Source organism: Telmatherina bonti, assembly GCF_933228915.1.
Source record: "Telmatherina bonti genome assembly, chromosome: 11".
Lineage (NCBI taxonomy): Eukaryota > Metazoa > Chordata > Actinopteri > Atheriniformes > Telmatherinidae > Telmatherina > Telmatherina bonti.
Window position 1 is genome coordinate 5,623,053 of NC_136629.1, and position 18,746 is coordinate 5,641,798.

The 18,746-nt window shown below is 48.0% G+C and overlaps 1 protein-coding gene across 1 annotated transcript; it reads left to right on the plus strand.

Moving 5' to 3' along the window:
- Window positions 1-839: 839 nt before the first annotated feature.
- On the plus strand, window positions 840-18,493 carry kif11 (kinesin family member 11; the record flags this gene model as incomplete). The annotated part of the gene is made up of 24 exons (XM_079249466.1): window positions 840-913; window positions 3,545-3,674; window positions 3,797-3,894; window positions 3,978-4,056; window positions 4,933-5,315; window positions 7,559-7,649; window positions 7,728-7,873; window positions 7,989-8,085; window positions 8,157-8,252; window positions 8,398-8,486; window positions 9,211-9,298; window positions 9,374-9,447; window positions 10,725-10,839; window positions 10,970-11,041; window positions 11,313-11,448; window positions 11,523-11,695; window positions 12,320-12,445; window positions 12,531-12,686; window positions 12,769-12,875; window positions 12,951-13,111; window positions 13,180-13,298; window positions 17,625-17,847; window positions 17,954-18,138; window positions 18,218-18,493. The coding sequence occupies 24 exons, from the start codon at window positions 840-842 to the stop codon at window positions 18,491-18,493; spliced, it is 3,294 nt and encodes a 1,097-aa protein (XP_079105592.1).
- Window positions 18,494-18,746: the final 253 nt, after the last annotated feature.

The following is an 18,746-nucleotide window of genomic DNA, read 5'->3' on the forward strand; positions in this document are numbered from 1 at the left end:
TTAACGTTTCCAACATGTCCTGAAAAATTATATAAAACTCTCTCTGAAGCATCAATGTCATATCTTTCCATAAACACCTCATAGAAGTAAAGTTTATCATTTGCATCTCGTAGATTATTCACTGTGTTGACATTATTTCTAAACCAGTTATGTAGAAAAGTGTTTTGTGTGTAATAAATACGTGTTGTTCCACAGAAAACAGTTATGTGGGGAAACTACATTGACTCTGCAGCAAGACTCGAAAGCAGAGACCCATCCAATATGGCGGCGACGCTGGTTCACTCTCCAGCGCTCAATGAGGCTTCTATTGAAACCATGTCTATGATTTCCATCAGTTATCTCCCGTGATGCTCCGCGCTAAACTGATCACGTGTTCACGGTGGCCAATAGTATCGTTTGTTTTACCGTTCCTCGCCTGCTATTGGAGGAATAACATTTAAAAGTATTGTTTGAACTGTTTCGGAGGTTTGAACTTCTTTCGGAGGTCTCAGAGCGCCAGAGAGGTTTTCTCTGAGAACAAACTGCGTTGTTGGGGGAGAATCTAACTGTTGATTATCAACTGATACCTCTTTAATAAGCTGGAAATTACAAACTTATAATTTATAAGGAGAACCAGGAGTTCGCCGTTATTCGGTAAGTAGTTTGGGATTAGTTAACCTGTAGTCGTTCCTTATTTAAAACAACCGAACTTACTTCTTGTCGTCTTACGGTGAATAAACTATGAAGTTAAGTCGATTCTGCTCAGTAACCTGTGGGATACTATGTGACACCTGTAGGAGCTGACATCCCAGCTGGTTGTGGTACCGGTGCCCTGTCTGGAGCAGCTCCCCGCCGCCACCATGTCTTCACACGGCGCCGCCGGAGCCAAGCGGGAGGAGAAGGGCAGAAACATCCAGGTGGTTGTGAGATGCAGGTGAGGATCCGGCTTGTTTCACTGTGCTGCTGGTGGTATCTGTGCTAGAAACCACTTCACTCTGTCAGAAATGATCTTTTAATTCCATGTTCCAGTAAAACTATGAACTCATCCTGATCACATGTTGATTCAGGTTCACATAAAGTTTATTAAAGGTTCTTGTTCCCTGCTAGCTCTTTGATAAATATGTCACAGGAATGCAGCTTGTTGGAATTAATCTTATTCTGAAATTAATCTGGAAATAACTGTCTCACATCTTTCTGAGGTTCTTTTTATGTAGTAAAGTCAGCTGTTTCTGTATATATTTACAGAATACAGCATCTGAAGGGAGAAATGTATGAGTATTATGATTATCAGCTAAATGTGTCATTAAACTGTTATAGCTTAGAATAAACTCATAAAGTTAATAACTTTATAGTTTCCATGCTGAATGCATCACGGTTTGGGGGAAGACGTCCAACACCCAGATAAATACCGAAGCTTGTGTCTCTTTGGGATTATGTTGTGATTAGTCCTCATTCACCAATCAGGCGTGTGCTGTGATTGTTTAAATTGATTCATGATCATTGGCTTAGGGAAGGTTAAAGCCGGGGTAGGTGATGTTGGCGAGGTAGCTAGATGTGAAATATACGTGTATGCATTGATCTCTTTCTCTTGTTTTCTCTGTTTTCTTTTCTGTTCTCTTTCTGTCCCTTTTCTATCCTCTCCGTTCTGGTCCAGCAGCGTAAACTCTGTAAGACGAACAAGTATCCAAAACAAATAGGAAAATAAAATAAGAATGTGGGAAAAAAATGTGAGTGGCACCCTGTCTTGGCCCCTCCCCTTACAGTGACTCCTCCCCCTATATTGGCCCCTACTACTCCCATTTTGGCTCCTCCCCCTCTGGTTCTGCTCTTTGCGTGATCCGAGGCTTTTTTATTCGCAGCTTTTTCCACCAACGATTTTCTCTTTCTCGGCTGTTTAGCAGGAGGAGGCAAATAAACCGAGTCGGGTCGGGAAATCCTTCCTGCATTTTCTCAGCCATGTTTGCCTTTCGAGTCTCTTCTTCACTACTTTGTATTTTCATCCTAACACGCTGTTTATATGCAGGGTGTGGCTATCAGGTATGCTAGGACTGGGCGATATGAGCAAAATCTCGTATCCCGATACAACTAATTCCCCATAACAATATACATCACGATATAAAACTGTGTAATGTTGTGTCAGTCATCAGTTATGTATCAGATGTTGCTAGGCAACAGCAGCAGTGATCTCCTTCCATCTGGGGGAACTATGGCCGTATGGCGTTCCACAGGTAAATACCTGCTGCAGCGTTTGGTCTGGAGTTTATTATGAGCTTTCTCCTCCACTTGACGCTGCTTTTGCTGGTTGACTCTATTCTTTATTCTGGATTGTTTATCCTGATTCCTGCAGGTGATAAAATGAGTTAGTTGTGTCGAAGTCCGTTGTTGGGACTGTGAGCTAGTTTGTTGTCGGTTCCACGTCTCTCTTTTTATATCCAAACCGCATCCAGACAGAATTTTCCCTCTTTTAGGAACAAGCTCATTGGTTTGGGTCGGCTGCTCATCTTTTAGTGAATTATCCTCTGAAACACGTCTGCTACCGTCTTCCTCCATGTTTATGTATTGCAGCGTGCCGTAAAGCGGATCTAGACGTAAAATACTGCAGTAAAGCAGTTTATCGTGGCGTAAACGATAGAGCCTCGTATGAAACGATGGACATTTTCTAACGATACATACCACCATATTGCCCGGCCCTAAGGTATGTGCTGCTGGAGGGGGAGGAAGGGAGCCGGGAGAAGAAGCTATGAAATATAAGAAATGAACAACTCCATTTGGGTCAGAACGTTTGGATTGGTCAGAGTTTTTACAGATTTACAGTAAACTGAGGGGTCTAACTAGATTTCTTATTGTTCATGATTACAGAATGTATCGACTGCTATCAGAGCAACACGTCTCTGAGAGACGTTACCTACCGTAGCTTTAAATAATTAGATCATGTAATAATTAAATCTGTTATTACATCAGTTTAATTCATTTAAATTACTTTAAAAGCATGTTCAAATAATTGTTAATGTAATAAATTATATATATTATTTATAACTTTCATTACTTCTGATACATTTAGGTAATTCATTAAAAAAAATACTCATGTCCAATATTATTTATTTAAGCACACATTTAAGTAATAATTGATAAATGTGTAACGTAGGTTTTTAAGTTGTAATAATTTAATGTCTCATGCAGCAGGTAATTAAATGACATGCAGCCCTGTTTTATTTGGAAACTGGGTGATAATGGGTAAATTACTGAAGGTAAACAGGTGTTGTTTTGTTCAGCCTTTGCAGAGGAGCGTGGCATCAGAGTCGCTACCGTGTTCAAAGATGGCGAAGCAACGTGGCAGCCATGTGCTGGCTGCGCTGCCGACGGTGTATTTATAAATACCTCGTTATAAGCTATGAAAACGTTTGATTTTTGCTCATAAAAAACAAAGTTTTCTTCACGTGGCGCCGTGTCCTGCTGGTCCGGTGCTGAACTTTGTAACGAAGAGACATGAAAATGTTCTTCTCTCCACTCTGTGGAACTTTGAACTCAGCTTCTGCATGATGATGATGATGGTGTTTCCGTTCAGACCTTTCAACACAGTGGAGCGAAAGTCATCGTACGGCGTCATCGACTGCGATCAGAACAGGAAGGAGGTGATCGTGAAGACGGGAGGCGTAAACGACAAGGCGTCGCGGAAGACCTACACGTTCGACATGGTAAGTCCAGCAGATCTCTTCTTCCTCTTCATCAATCCGTTCATCCATCAGCTGATCAGTGAAACTCTGATTGTGTAACCATGGAAACGTGGCTTCTCCGTGACGGTCTCTTCCGCCCTCAGGTGTTCGGTCCGGCCGCCAAGCAGATCGAGGTGTACCGGAGCGTGGTGTGTCCCATCCTGGACGAGGTCATCATGGGGTACAACTGCACCGTGTTCGCGTGAGTTTCCTCCCGAACTGAAACCAGGAAATGAAACCGAAACAGAAGAATCAGGGAGAATCAATAATCTGAAACTGTTTCAGCTACGGCCAGACCGGAACCGGAAAGACCTTCACCATGGAGGGGGAGCGAAGTCCCGACGAGCAGTTCACCTGGGAGGAGGTCAGTTCAGTCCGTTCACACACAGCTGTAGGGTTGTACCGGCGGCGGGGAGAAGCCGGGTTTGGACAGAGGCGTCAAAGCTCTTTGCACATGCTCAGACGCAGCGACAAGATAAGTCGGATTAATGGGTGTACATGCATGAAGATGTCGCGATGTTGGGGGGAAATCTGTCAACCCTGGAGATGTGATCTTCATGAACCAGTTGGTTCTCAAACGACTCGTCTACATGAACAAAGAGAACCGAGTCGCAGCTGTGAGTAGTTTGTTTTGTTGTCCACGTGACACGCGTGTGCCATCATGAGTCGCTCTGGTCTCATGATGCGTTTACGTAGACAGAAACGGACTTTTATCCGAAAACATTTACAGTGACGTCGCTCCGGTTTATTCTGTTTTTAGTGACACATTGAGTCTTTGCTTCACTGAAACACTGTCATGTCGGGGTAAAGTCGGAAGTCGTTTGCATCCTGCTCAGTATTTGTTGCACCAGAAAGTTTTTAGGGAGAGAAAATCTCAAATATTGATCTGACAGTGAAGACAGGAGGACATGGAGTTGGAAGAATTCCCCCTAACAAGGTTGTTGGGATGGGATTGCTACCAGAGGCTCCACCCTGACTTAATGAAATAGTCTTGTTTGTAGGAAACACGGAGCCGGTTCCTTCCTCCGGTTAATCCTCACAGTCCCACAATGATCAGATTATGCTGTCTACGTGGCTGCTTGAAGGATCTGATGAGTCCAGGAATCGGGTCATGATCGGGTCTTTGCTGTGCATGTGCACGGTTCTGTGAGACCAGGCAGAAAACCGAATTTTCCTTCATGTTCCGGAAAGTGTTCGGTCAGCGCTCAGGTCAGATGAACTTGCTGCGGTTTCTTCTCAGGACCCGCTGGCCGGCATCATCCCACGGACGCTGCATCAGATATTCGAGAAGCTTTCCGAGAACGGCACCGAGTTCTCAGTCAAAGTCTCCCTGCTGGAGATCTACAACGAGGAGCTCTTCGACCTTCTCAGCGTCACCGAGGACGTCAGCGAGCGGCTGCAGCTCTTCGATGACCCGCGCAACAAGGTCCGACTGGTCGTTCGATGTGTGTCCTGCCGCTACGTTGGCCATTTTCTGATCATGGTGTTTGTGTTGCAGCGCGGCGTGGTGGTCAAGGGTCTGGAGGAGGTGACGGTCCACAACAAGGATGAAGTTTACCAGATCCTGGAGAGAGGAGCAGCTAAGAGGAGGACGGCCTCCACGCTGATGAACGCCTACTCCAGGTGATCTGAGCGCAAACACACGGCGGTCTGAGTGCTTTGTCGTCTTTTACCGAACTTTGCCGTCTTTTACCGAACTTTGCCGTCTTTTACCGAACTTTGCCGTCTTTTACCGAACTTTGCCGTCTTTTACCGAACTTTGTCATCTTTTACCGAACATCTCATCTTCTACCGAACTTTGTCGTCTTACCAAACCTGGTTGTGTATCACCGAACTTTGTCATCTTTTACTGAACTTTGTCGTCTTTTACCGAACATCTCATCTTTTACCGAACTTTGTCATCTTTTACCGAACTTTGTCATCTTTTACCGAACATCTCATCTTTTACCGAACTTTGTCATCTTTTACCGAACTTTGTCATCTTTTACCAAACATCTCATCTTTTACCGAACTTTGTCATCTTTTACCGAACATCTCATCTTTTACCGAACTTTGTCATCTTTTACCGAACATCTCATCTTTTACCGAACATCTCATCTTTTACCGAACATCTCATCTTTTACCGAACATCTCATCTTTTACCGAACTTTGTCATCTTTTACCGAACATCTCATCTTTTACCGAACATCTCATCTTTTACCGAACATCTCATCTTTTACCGAACTTTGTCATCTTTTACCGAACATCTCATCTTTTACCGAACTTTGTCATCTTTTACCGAACATCTCATCTTTTACCGAACTTTGTCATCTTTTACCGAACATCTCATCTTTTACCGAACATCTCATCTTTTACCGAACTTTGTCATCTTTTACCGAACATCTCATCTTTTACCGAACTTTGTCATCTTTTACCGAACATCTCATCTTTTACCGAACATCTCATCTTTTACCGAACTTTGTCATCTTTTACCGAACATCTCATCTTTTACCGAACATCTCATCTTTTACCGAACATCTCATCTTTTACCGAACTTTGTCATCTTTTACCGAACTTTGTCATCTTTTACCGAACTTTGTCATCTTTTACCGAACATCTCATCTTTTACCGAACATCTCATCTTTTACCGAACATCTCATCTTTTACCGAACTTTGTCATCTTTTACCGAACATCTCATCTTTTACCGAACATCTCATCTTTTACCGAACATCTCATCTTTTACCGAACTTTGTCATCTTTTACCGAACATCTCATCTTTTACCGAACATCTCATCTTTTACCGAACTTTGTCATCTTTTACCGAACATCTCATCTTTTACCGAACATCTCATCTTTTACCGAACTTTGTCATCTTTTACCGAACATCTCATCTTTTACCGAACATCTCATCTTTTACCGAACATCTCATCTTTTACCGAACTTTGTCATCTTTTACCGAACATCTCATCTTTTACCGAACATCTCATCTTTTACCGAACTTTGTCATCTTTTACCGAACATCTCATCTTTTACCGAACATCTCATCTTTTACCGAACTTTGTCATCTTTTACCGAACATCTCATCTTTTACCGAACATCTCATCTTTTACCGAACATCTCATCTTTTACCGAACATCTCATCTTTTACCGAACTTTGTCATCTTTTACCGAACTTTGTCATCTTTTACCGAACATCTCATCTTTTACCGAACATCTCATCTTTTACCGAACATCTCATCTTTTACCGAACTTTGTCATCTTTTACCGAACTTTGTCATCTTTTACCGAACATCTCATCTTTTACCGAACATCTCATCTTTTACCGAACTTTGTCATCTTTTACCGAACATCTCATCTTTTACCGAACATCTCATCTTTTACCGAACATCTCATCTTTTACCGAACTTTGTCATCTTTTACCGAACATCTCATCTTTTACCGAACATCTCATCTTTTACCGAACTTTGTCATCTTTTACCGAACATCTCATCTTTTACCGAACATCTCATCTTTTACCGAACATCTCATCTTTTACCGAACTTTGTCATCTTTTACCGAACATCTCATCTTTTACCGAACATCTCATCTTTTACCGAACATCTCATCTTTTACCGAACATCTCATCTTTTACCGAACTTTGTCATCTTTTACCGAACATCTCATCTTTTACCGAACATCTCATCTTTTACCGAACATCTCATCTTTTACCGAACATCTCATCTTTTACCGAACTTTGTCATCTTTTACCGAACATCTCATCTTTTACCGAACATCTCATCTTTTACCGAACATCTCATCTTTTACCGAGCTTTGTTGTCTTTTTCCGAGCTTTGTCGTCTTTTTCCGAGCTTTGTCGTCTTTACCGAACTGTGTTGTGTTTGTTTAGTCGCTCCCACTCGGTGTTTTCCGTCACCATCCACATGAAGGAGATAACCCTGGATGGAGAGGAGCTGGTGAAGATCGGGAAGCTCAACCTGGTAAGTAGCTGGTTTGTTCGTTAACACCTTCCTACCTCCATGTCTGAGGCGGGTCTCAAAACTCTGTCTCTGGTTCAGGTGGATCTTGCCGGCAGCGAGAACATCGGCCGTTCGGGGGCTGTTGACAAACGAGCTCGCGAGGCGGGAAACATCAACCAGTCTCTGCTGACGCTGGGACGGGTCATTACGGCCCTGGTGGAGAAGAGGCCTCACGTCCCCTACAGGTCAGTCTGGACACGCTGGACATGAATGTCCACTGTGATGAGGATGGATGAAAAGGATGGATACTGGGAGGGAGGCTGAAAAGACCATTCATAACTGGTTCTGGTAACTCTGTAGGGAGTCCAAACTGACCAGAATCCTTCAGGACTCTCTGGGGGGAAGAACAAAAACCTCCATCATCGCCACAGTGTCTCCATCGTCCAGCAACCTGGAGGTACGCGCTTTATCCAGTTCTCCTTTGTTGTGGTGCTTTCCAGCTGCTGTGACGGTTTCTTCTGTCTGCAGGAGTCTCTGAGCACGCTGGAGTACGCCAGCAGAGCCAAGAACATCATGAACAAGCCCGAAGTCAACCAGAAGCTCACCAAGAGGACGCTCATCAAGGTAGACCAGACGAAAAACGTCCCTTCAGCAGGTTTAGCTCCATCGTACCAGCCGTACAGCCGACTCTGACAGAAATATGTCACACGTGTCAGAAAAGGTCACTAAACGCATCACAGCAGCTGACCGCAGCGTTTTGTTCTCTCAGGAATACACGGAGGAAATCGAACGTCTGAAGCGCGACCTGGCCGCCACGCGGGACAAGAATGGAGTTTATTTATCAACAGAAAACTACGAGTAAGTCCGAGTTCGGTAGGAAACGCAGATCTGGAGAAAGAAACTCCGGTCTTCATGCTGAACGGGATCTTTTATGAGACGCTGCAGGAAACGTTCTGAATGAGTCGAACAGACGCTGAAGCTCTGAGATGAGACGCTTCTGCTCCTCATAGCGGATCGTTGTCCCGGCGGCTCAATCATCAATAGTTACTGCTGTTAAAAGCTAAGGTGACTTCTGATGGTGAAGCCGACTGATGGGGAGCTCTGCCTGCTGAGGAGGAAGAGGAGGAGGGGTGGGGAAAAATTTGAACATTTTAAAAACGCCTTTTTTGTTTTGTTTTTGCTTCACAATTTTTTAACAAAAAAAAAAAACCATTTTTTCCCCCCAAATAAATAATATTAATCCATGATAAACATTTTTATTTTTATTGTTTCTATTGATCTTTTTACTCGTCTTCTTGGGCGTTCCCGCAGCACAATGATGGTCTGGCCACTGGGATGTTTTTTCCTCATTAAAATAAGAAAAATAAACGAGTAAAAGATTTTTTACATTAAAAAAAAAAAAAAAAGTTTGTTTTTTGTTTGTTTTTTGTTTTTTGTTTTTTTTACACAAATCGAAGAATCATGGGAATCACAATTTAAATCAAGTTGGATCCCAAAAAATCTGAATCTAATTAAATCTGGATGAAAGCATATCGTCACCTAATGAAGTGTGTGTGTGTGTGTGTGTGTGTGTGTTTAACAGGAGCATGATGTCTCAGATCACCTCCCATGAGGAGCAGATTTCAGAGTACGTGGACAAGATCTCCGTCATGGAGGAGGAGCTGAAGAAGGTAGGAGGCGGTCTGTCTCAGCGTTGGTCTGAGTGACAGGTGGAGTTAAAGCTGATGTCTTCGTCCCGCCTGCAGGTGACGGAGCTGTTTGCGGACAGTAAAACCCAGCTGGAGCAGTGTGCGGCAGACCTAGATGACAAGCAGCTCAGGTACAGACACGCTGAGAACCGCATGATGAAAACGCTCCTTTCCAAAGTCCAGACCTCAGAAACACGTGACGCGTGTTCCTGAGGGCTCATAGCGTGTGCACCGTATGTAAGAATGCCATGCGTCCCTAAAGACGGGGTCCGGGGGAGATTTTATGTCGCTGTGCCGGTAATCCATCCGCCGCACCAGGAAGCTGATCTGGTTTTCCCAGAGCTTCAGCTCCACACCAGCTGTTCCACCTACAGCCTCCCAGTGTTCCCAGTCCTTTAGTTTCTGGTGTCATCGGATTAGCTGCCACCTTTTCCTCCAGTCTGCTGCTTCTCATCAGGGGGGGCGAGAATCACAACTTATTTAGCCTAGAATTGAGATTTTTTCCAGTATTGCGCATATTACATCAACTTCTTAGCATCGGACACTGAACATGAAAATAAATGTCTCTCCTGTCTTCTCGTACACACGACCTTTGAATAATGTTACCAGTTTTTCTGTGCATGAGGTGATGAGAGGTCGACAAGTTTCTGGAAACATAAACAGTCACCATCATCGTCATGCACACCATTTTTTCTTCCTCCAAGCGATAAGAGATGCCAGATTCTGTCCTGTGTGGTCCTCGGGGGGGAAAGGTGGTCTGTCTGAAGCAGAGACTTTTCACGCTGAAGTCACATCATGGACTGACGGACTCGTGTGTGGTTCCATAGTTCAGACCATAAGTCTGTCGTCGTACTGCTTGTCTCCACCGGCGCGTGGATGGAGCAGGTCGGGCAACTTGGGAAAAATAGTAGCGGGACGGCGCCGTGTGGCGATCCTTGTCCTAAATCCCTGGTTTTACAGTGCTGACTGGAGCCACGTCGTTAGCCAGGTGAAGCGGTAGCTTCTGTAGCTGCGGGAGGTCGACGTGGTGTGGAGAACCGCCGTATCACGTTCCCGTTATTCATGTCTGGATGGTTGACCGGGAGGGATGTTCTGCTGTTGTTTCCGGCTTCACCGGCTTCAGCATCACGCGGTAAAAGTCTCCATCGTTGTTTCAGGGAGAAAGACGGAGCACTTGTTTTCATGTCCTGGATCAGAATGCGGTGCAATCACCTCTTTTTCTTTTTTCTTTTCTTTTCTTTTCTTTTCTTTTTTCAATCGTCCTCTTCTGAAATGAGATTGCAGTTTTTTAGCGGTTAATCGTGCAGCCTGATTCCTGAGTCTGTAAAAGTGACTAAACCAAGTGAGAAAAGCCGTTTCCTCCACGGAGAGGTCTTGGTCTGGCCTGAAGGTCTCTTTGTGACTCCAGGCTGGACGAGACCAGCAGAAACCTGCAGGAGACCAAGGAGAAGCTGATTGAGGAGGAGTTCATCACCTCTGAGCTCGCATCCGTTCAGGAATCTCTGTACGCCACGGCCGGACAGGTACCGCCCCCTCAGTCTGATGCAGATCCAGTGGATCTGGGCTCTGTCTGGTTTAGTTTTTCCTGGTTGGTGCTCAGATCTGGTCTTCCAGCTCCGTGTCTGAACTGGACTTGTGTGTTTCCTCCTGCAGCTTCTGAAGACGGTGGACGACAGCACTGGAGACGTGTTGGGCCTCCATGACAAGCTGGACCGCAAGAAAAAGGTCAGACTCTTCAAAGGATTTTCCCGGTTCACTGAGTCTCCCCAAAGCCAGACCTCCTCCAGGTCATCTAGTCCGAGGTCGTTCTGAAACAAAACCTCATTTAGATGTAAAATGAGCCTTTCTGGGCCCAATTCTGACCCCTGGTGGACTCCAAAAGCCGCGTCCCGACATGAGGACGAAGGTTGTGGCAACACAAATTGTTCTGCGTCCTTAGAAGACGTTGTGGAGCAGAGAGACTTTCTGTCGGACTAAAACTCAGCTGAACTTCCAGGTGGAGCAGCACAACGAGGAGATCCAGCAGAGCTTCGCTGGGCGGGTGGAGCACGCCTTCAGCAGCATGCAGCGATGCGTTCAGGAACACGCCGACAAACACCAGCGCATGCTGAGCAGCTACTCGCAACACATCGGTAAGAACGGCCGTCCTGGTTGCTTCTGTCTCAGACGGTCCCCGAAACGCCAAACATGCTTCCTTCTGTCTCAGATTCCCTGCTGGTCACGAACGAGGCGGCACTGAAGAGCAACCTGAGCACCGCGGAGTCGCTGGTGGGCGGAGTCAGGTCGCTGGTGGCGGAGGGCGTGGCCCGCAGTCGGCAGCAGGTGGAGCAGCAGACGGGGCTGTGTCGGCGGGAGAAGGAGAGTCTGCTGGAGCTCCTGGTGAGTCGCTTCACGGAGGAGAAACGTTTTCACATCTAGAAGTTGCTTCACATGTTCATGTGTGTGTTATGTAATGTGTTGCCATGGAGACGTGTGTGACTGGTGGAGAGGAGGATGGAGGGATGCGTTGCCATGGAGACGTGTGTGACTGGTGGAGAGGAGGATGGAGGGATGCGTTGCCATGGAGACGTGTGTGTGACTGGTGGAGAGGAGGATGGAGGGACGCGTTGCCGTGGAGACGTGTGTGTGACTGGTGGAGAGGAGGATGGAGGGATGCGTTGCCATGGAGACGTGTGTGTGACTGGTGGAGAGGAGGATGGAGGGACGCGTTGCCGTGGAGACGTGTGTGACTGGTGGAGAGGAGGATGGAGGGACGCGTTGCCGTGGAGACGTGTGTGACTGGTGGAGAGGAGGATGGAGGGATGCGTTGCCATGGAGACGTGTGTGTGACTGGTGGAGAGGAGGATGGAGGGATGCGTTGCCATGGAGACGTGTGTGTGACTGGTGGAGAGGAGGATGGAGGGACGCGTTGCCGTGGAGACGTGTGTGACTGGTGGAGAGGAGGATGGAGGGATGCGTTGCCGTGGAGACGTGTTATTTAGCCGGGGACTTGGTGTGTTACAGGAAGCACATCAGCAGCAGATGGAGGAGGTCTTGACTGTCCGGACTCTGATGGGTCTGTCGGCCATCAACGAGCTCAGCGACGCTCTGAAGTCCTCGACGGAGACGCTCCACGCTCTGGCTGAACAGGTGAGTCCACACCTCCTCCCATCACCACCTCCTCTGCTCCTGTTGGTCTCCGTCGCCTCCGTGACGTCTCCTCTCTGCCTCTCAGGTGGAGGCGATGAAGGAGGTGGGGGGTTCTCTCAGGCGGTTAGTGACGGAGCTGGGGGGTCTGCAGGACGCCACCATGCAGGAACTGAGCGCGCTGCAAACCGAACAGGACAAGCTGGAGGACAAGATTCGACGAGCCCAGGAGAGACACCAGACGGTGAGACCTGATCTGGTCCCAGCAGGGAGACCGCGTCCTCCTGGGAATCCGGACCACCAACACGTGTTTCTGGTTGTTTCAGGGGATGAAGCAGCTTTCCCTGCAGATCCAGCAGGACTACACAGACCTGCGCTCGGCCTCCAGATCTCTGCAGACACCTGTGATGAAGCTGCAGGAGAACATCAGCAGGTGAGTTGCAGGAAAGCCCCATCAGGTTCATCAGTCTGACCTGGACTCTGATCTGGTCTGGTCTGGTCTCTGCAGCGGCTGCAGCTCGGTGGCGACTCAGGCTTCAGCCCAGGCAGACCTCCTCCTCTCCACCTCCTCTTCTCTCGCCTCCTCCCTGCGTCTGAGCGCCACTGAGAGCCAGCAGGCGCTGGAGGAGATGAAGGGCTACTGCAGCGACCTCCACAGCTCTGTGTCCGGTACGTAAGCCGCCTCGCCTCCATCGCATGTCCCGCTCCGTCATGCTAACCCTCATGTCTGACGGCAGGTCTGGTGGAGCAGGACCTCCAGTGGAGCCTCGGAGCCAGGCAGCAGGTGGAGTCCCAAACCCAGGAACAGCTCTCCTGGATGGACAAGATTTCCTCCGAAGCTCAGAATCTGCAGCAGGTAAAGATCCAGAAAGACTAAAATAAACTTCATGAATTGCCGATAAAATCTGGTCTCTGTGTGAATAAAAGCAGAATTTCTGCTTCCATGAAGCTCCAGATGTTTGTACTGGTTAAAACATCTGGACTGCAGCAGACCAGTTCTCCTGTCCCACCATCAGGATGTGGTCCTGCTGGACCAGTTCTCCTGTTCCACCATCAGGATGTGGTCCAGCATGGTGGAACCTGCAAGGTCTTCCCTGAAAGAGACGTTGTCTGGATGGGAGCAGATGTTTCAGCATTGATGGAGCTTCCCAGATGTGGAAGCTGCCCACGCCATCGGCACTAATGCAACCCCATCCCATCAGAGATGCAGGCTGATAACAAGCTGGATGCTCCCTCTCCTCTTTAGTCTGCAGGACACGCCGTCCATGCTGTCCACTAACTATTCCACATCTTCATCCAGGTTTCCACTCAGAACATTTTAAATGAGCTTTGGTCCAGAGAAGACGGCGTGTTTCTGGATCCTCTTCACATATGATGGAGCTTTAACCTGCATGTGTGGATTTCAGCCTGAACTGGGTTCACACTGGTTTCTGGAAGCTTCCTGAGTCCATGCACTGGTTTCCAGTAGAGAATCATGTTATAATGCAGAAGATCACCAGCATCCAGCCTGGTCCCAGCATACAGAGATTCCTTCCAATTCTCTGAAGCTATAGATGATATTATAAACTGGAGATGCAGCTAGTTAAACCAGTCACGTTACTGACCTTCTCCCAGTTAAACCAGTCACGTTACTGACCTTCTGCCAGTTAAACCAGTCACGTTACTGACCTTCTCCCAGTTAAACCAGTCACGTTACTGACCTGCTCCCAGTTAAACCAGTCACGTTACTGACCTGCTCCCAGTTAAACCAGTCACGTTACTGACCTTCTGCCAGTTAAACCAGTCACGTTACTGACCTTCTCCCAGTTAAACCAGTCACGTTACTGACCTTCTGCCAGTTAAACCAGTCACGTTACTGACCTGCTGCCAGTTAAACCAGTCACGTTACTGACCTGCTGCCAGTTAAACCAGTCACGTTACTGACCTGCTCCCAGTTAAACCAGTCACGTTACTGACCTGCTCCCAGTTAAACCAGTCACGTTACTGACCTTCTGCCAGTTAAACCAGTCACGTTACTGACCTGCTCCCAGTTAAACCAGTCACGTTACTGACCTGCTGCCAGTTAAACCAGTCACGTTACTGACCTTCTGCCAGTTAAACCAGTCACGTTACTGACCTTCTGCCAGTTAAACCAGTCACGTTACTGACCTTCTCCCAGTTAAACCAGTCACGTTACTGACCTGCTGCCAGTTAAACCAGTCACGTTACTGACCTGCTGCCAGTTAAACCAGTCACGTTACTGACCTGCTCCCAGTTAAACCAGTCACGTTACTGACCTGCTCCCAGTTAAACCAGTCACGTTACTGACCTGCTCCCAGTTAAACCAGTCACGTTACTGACCTGCTCCCAGTTAAACCAGTCACGTTACTGACCTGCTCCCAGTTAAACCAGTCACGTTACTGACCTTCTGCCAGTTAAACCAGTCACGTTACTGACCTGCTCCCAGTTAAACCAGTCACGTTACTGACCTGCTGCCAGTTAAACCAGTCACGTTACTGACCTTCTGCCAGTTAAACCAGTCACGTTACTGACCTTCTGCCAGTTAAACCAGTCACGTTACTGACCTGCTCCCAGTTAAACCAGTCACGTTACTGACCTGCTCCCAGTTAAACCAGTCACGTTACTGACCTTCTGCCAGTTAAACCAGTCACGTTACTGACCTGCTCCCAGTTAAACCAGTCACGTTACTGACCTGCTGCCAGTTAAACCAGTCACGTTACTGACCTTCTGCCAGTTAAACCAGTCACGTTACTGACCTTCTGCCAGTTAAACCAGTCACGTTACTGACCTGTTCCCAGTTAAACCAGTCACGTTACTGACCTGCTGCCAGTTAAACCAGTCACGTTACTGACCTTCTGCCAGTTAAACCAGTCACGTTACTGACCTGTTCCCAGTTAAACCAGTCACGTTACTGACCAGCTCCCAGTTAAACCAGTCACGTTACTGACCTGCTCCCAGTTAAACCAGTCACGTTACTGACCTGCTCCCAGTTAAACCAGTCACGTTACTGACCTTCTCCCAGTTAAACCAGTCACGTTACTGACCTGTTCCCAGTTAAACCAGTCACGTTACTGACCTGTTCCCAGTTAAACCAGTCACGTTACTGACCTGTTCCCAGTTAAACCAGTCACGTTACTGACCTGTTCCCAGTTAAACCAGTCACGTTACTGACCAGCTCCCAGTTAAACCAGTCACGTTACTGACCAGCTCCCAGTTAAACCAGTCACGTTACTGACCAGCTCCCAGTTAAACCAGTCACGTTACTGACCAGCTCCCAGTTAAACCAGTCACGTTACTGACCAGCTCCCAGTTAAACCAGTCACGTTACTGACCAGCTCCCAGTTAAACCAGTCACGTTACTGACCAGCTCCCAGTTAAACCAGTCACGTTACTGACCTGCTCCCAGTTAAACCAGTCACGTTACTGACCTGCTCCCAGTTAAACCAGTCACGTTACTGACCTTCTCCCAGTTAAACCAGTCACGTTACTGACCTGCTCCCAGTTAAACCAGTCACGTTACTGACCTGCTCCCAGTTAAACCAGTCACGTTACTGACCAGCTCCCAGTTAAACCAGTCACGTTACTGACCTGCTCCCAGTTAAACCAGTCACGTTACTGACCAGCTCCCAGTTAAACCAGTCACGTTACTGACCTGCTCCCAGTTAAACCAGTCACGTTACTGACCAGCTCCCAGTTAAACCAGTCACGTTACTGACCAGCTCCCAGTTAAACCAGTCACGTTACTGACCAGCTCCCAGTTAAACCAGTCACGTTACTGACCTGCTCCCAGTTAAACCAGTCACGTTACTGACCAGCTCCCAGTTAAACCAGTCACGTTACTGACCAGCTCCCAGTTAAACCAGTCACGTTACTGACCTGCTCCCAGTTAAACCAGTCACGTTACTGACCTGCTCCCAGTTAAACCAGTCACGTTACTGACCTGCTCCCAGTTAAACCAGTCACGTTACTGACCTGCTCCCAGTTAAACCAGTCACGTTACTGACCTGTTCCCAGTTAAACCAGTCACGTTACTGACCTGTTCCCAGTTAAACCAGTCACGTTACTGACCTGTTCCCAGTTAAACCAGTCACGTTACTGACCTGTTCCCAGTTAAACCAGTCACGTTACTGACCTTCTCCCAGTTAAACCAGTCACGTTACTGACCAGCTCCCAGTTAAACCAGTCACGTTACTGACCAGCTCCCAGTTAAACCAGTCACGTTACTGACCAGCTCCCAGTTAAACCAGTCACGTTACTGACCAGCTCCCAGTTAAACCAGTCACGTTACTGACCAGCTCCCAGTTAAACCAGTCACGTTACTGACCAGCTCCCAGTTAAACCAGTCACGTTACTGACCTGCTCCCAGTTAAACCAGTCACGTTACTGACCAGCTCCCAGTTAAACCAGTCACGTTACTGACCAGCTCCCAGTTAAACCAGTCACGTTACTGACCTGCTCCCAGTTAAACCAGTCACGTTACTGACCTGCTCCCAGTTAAACCAGTCACGTTACTGACCTTCTCCCAGTTAAACCAGTCACGTTACTGACCTGCTCCCAGTTAAACCAGTCACGTTACTGACCTGCTCCCAGTTAAACCAGTCACGTTACTGACCTTCTCCCAGTTAAACCAGTCACGTTACTGACCTTCTCCCAGTTAAACCAGTCACGTTACTGACCTGCTCCCAGTTAAACCAGTCACGTTACTGACCTGTTCCCAGTTAAACCAGTCACGTTACTGACCAGCTCCCAGTTAAACCAGTCACGTTACTGACCTGTTCCCAGTTAAACCAGTCACGTTACTGACCTGCTCCCAGTTAAACCAGTCACGTTACTGACCTTCTGCCAGTTAAACCAGTCACGTTACTGACCTTCTGCCAGTTAAACCAGTCACGTTACTGACCTGCTCCCAGTTAAACCAGTCACGTTACTGACCTGTTCCCAGTTAAACCAGTCACGTTACTGACCTTCTCCCAGTTAAACCAGTCACGTTACTGACCTGTTCCCAGTTAAACCAGTCACGTTACTGACCTGCTCCCAGTTAAACCAGTCACGTTACTGACCTGCTCCCAGTTAAACCAGTCACGTTACTGACCTTCTCCCAGTTAAACCAGTCTCTACTGGGAATAAACCGAGACGGGGTTTCCTGTCAGTCGTGTCCAACATGTCTCCGCGGTCGTTGCAGAGCGTTGAGACCAGCGCCGCCGAGCGTCTCCACGCCGCCGGCGAGGACCTGCGGGGCCGGCAGGAGGAAGCGAGGCGGTCTCTGCGGTCCCTGCAGGACCAGACCGGTCTGGACCGGACCGTCCTGGACCGACAGCGGGCCGAGATGGAGGACCATGTGGAGCGAGGTGCGCGTCTCGTCCACAGCTTCCTGCAGGACGAGCTGCAGCAGGACGTCGCCACCGGTGAGACGTTCATCCCGATCCGCCCCCTGGATCCGGTTTGATCCGGACCTCGGTTCGGTCCGACCGGGTCGGAACGTCTTCAGCGTTTTCTCCATGTTGCCTTCAGGTGCCACCCCCCAGCGGCGGGACTTTGTGTATCCCCGCCAGCTGAACAAGTCCAGGAGCCGCAGCGAGCTGCTGGAGAGTCTGAGGAGACGGCAGGAGGAGCTGCAGGCCGCCATGGTGGAGGAGGAGGAGCTGGAGGAGGAGCTGGAGGAGCAGGAGGAGGACAAGGTCAGCCTGGCAGAGCAGGTACGTCTACGTCTTCTCCTGACTGTCCGCCGTCACCTGAACTCACCTTGTAGTGAAGCAGCGTCCTGTCTGTCCCCAGGACTCTCCGGAGGACGAGACCTGTAACGACAGCTCGTCCTTCCTGGACGAGAACCTGGTCTTCAACCAGAGCAAGCGGCTTCCCTTCTTCAAGGTGAGCGGCGGGAACTGGACCGGGACCCGGATGTCGGAGGACATCCTGACACATGTTAACCACAAGCGTTCTGCTCTTCTTCTGCAGCAGAAGAAGAAGGAGGCGAAGCTTCCCAGCAAGCAAAAAGCTGCCGACGAGGCGACTCTTCAGAAATCCCGGCTGCCGCTGCGCTGCCAGAACTGAGGACGCCGCCACCGCCGGCTCCCGTCCAGCGTCCGTCTGTCTCCTCCAACCTTCTGTCTGTTTGTAACTTTATTTTATACGTTTATTCATTTCAAAAGTAAAATAAAGAGAGATGGATCCAGATCGCAGTGAAGATTAGACTTTTTTTCTTTGACGTACACATGAACGGTCCAGTATATTTACACACACACACTGATGTGAGGAGTGTGGGTCCAGCAGGGTGAGACCTTAGACTGTATATAAAAGATGGGCG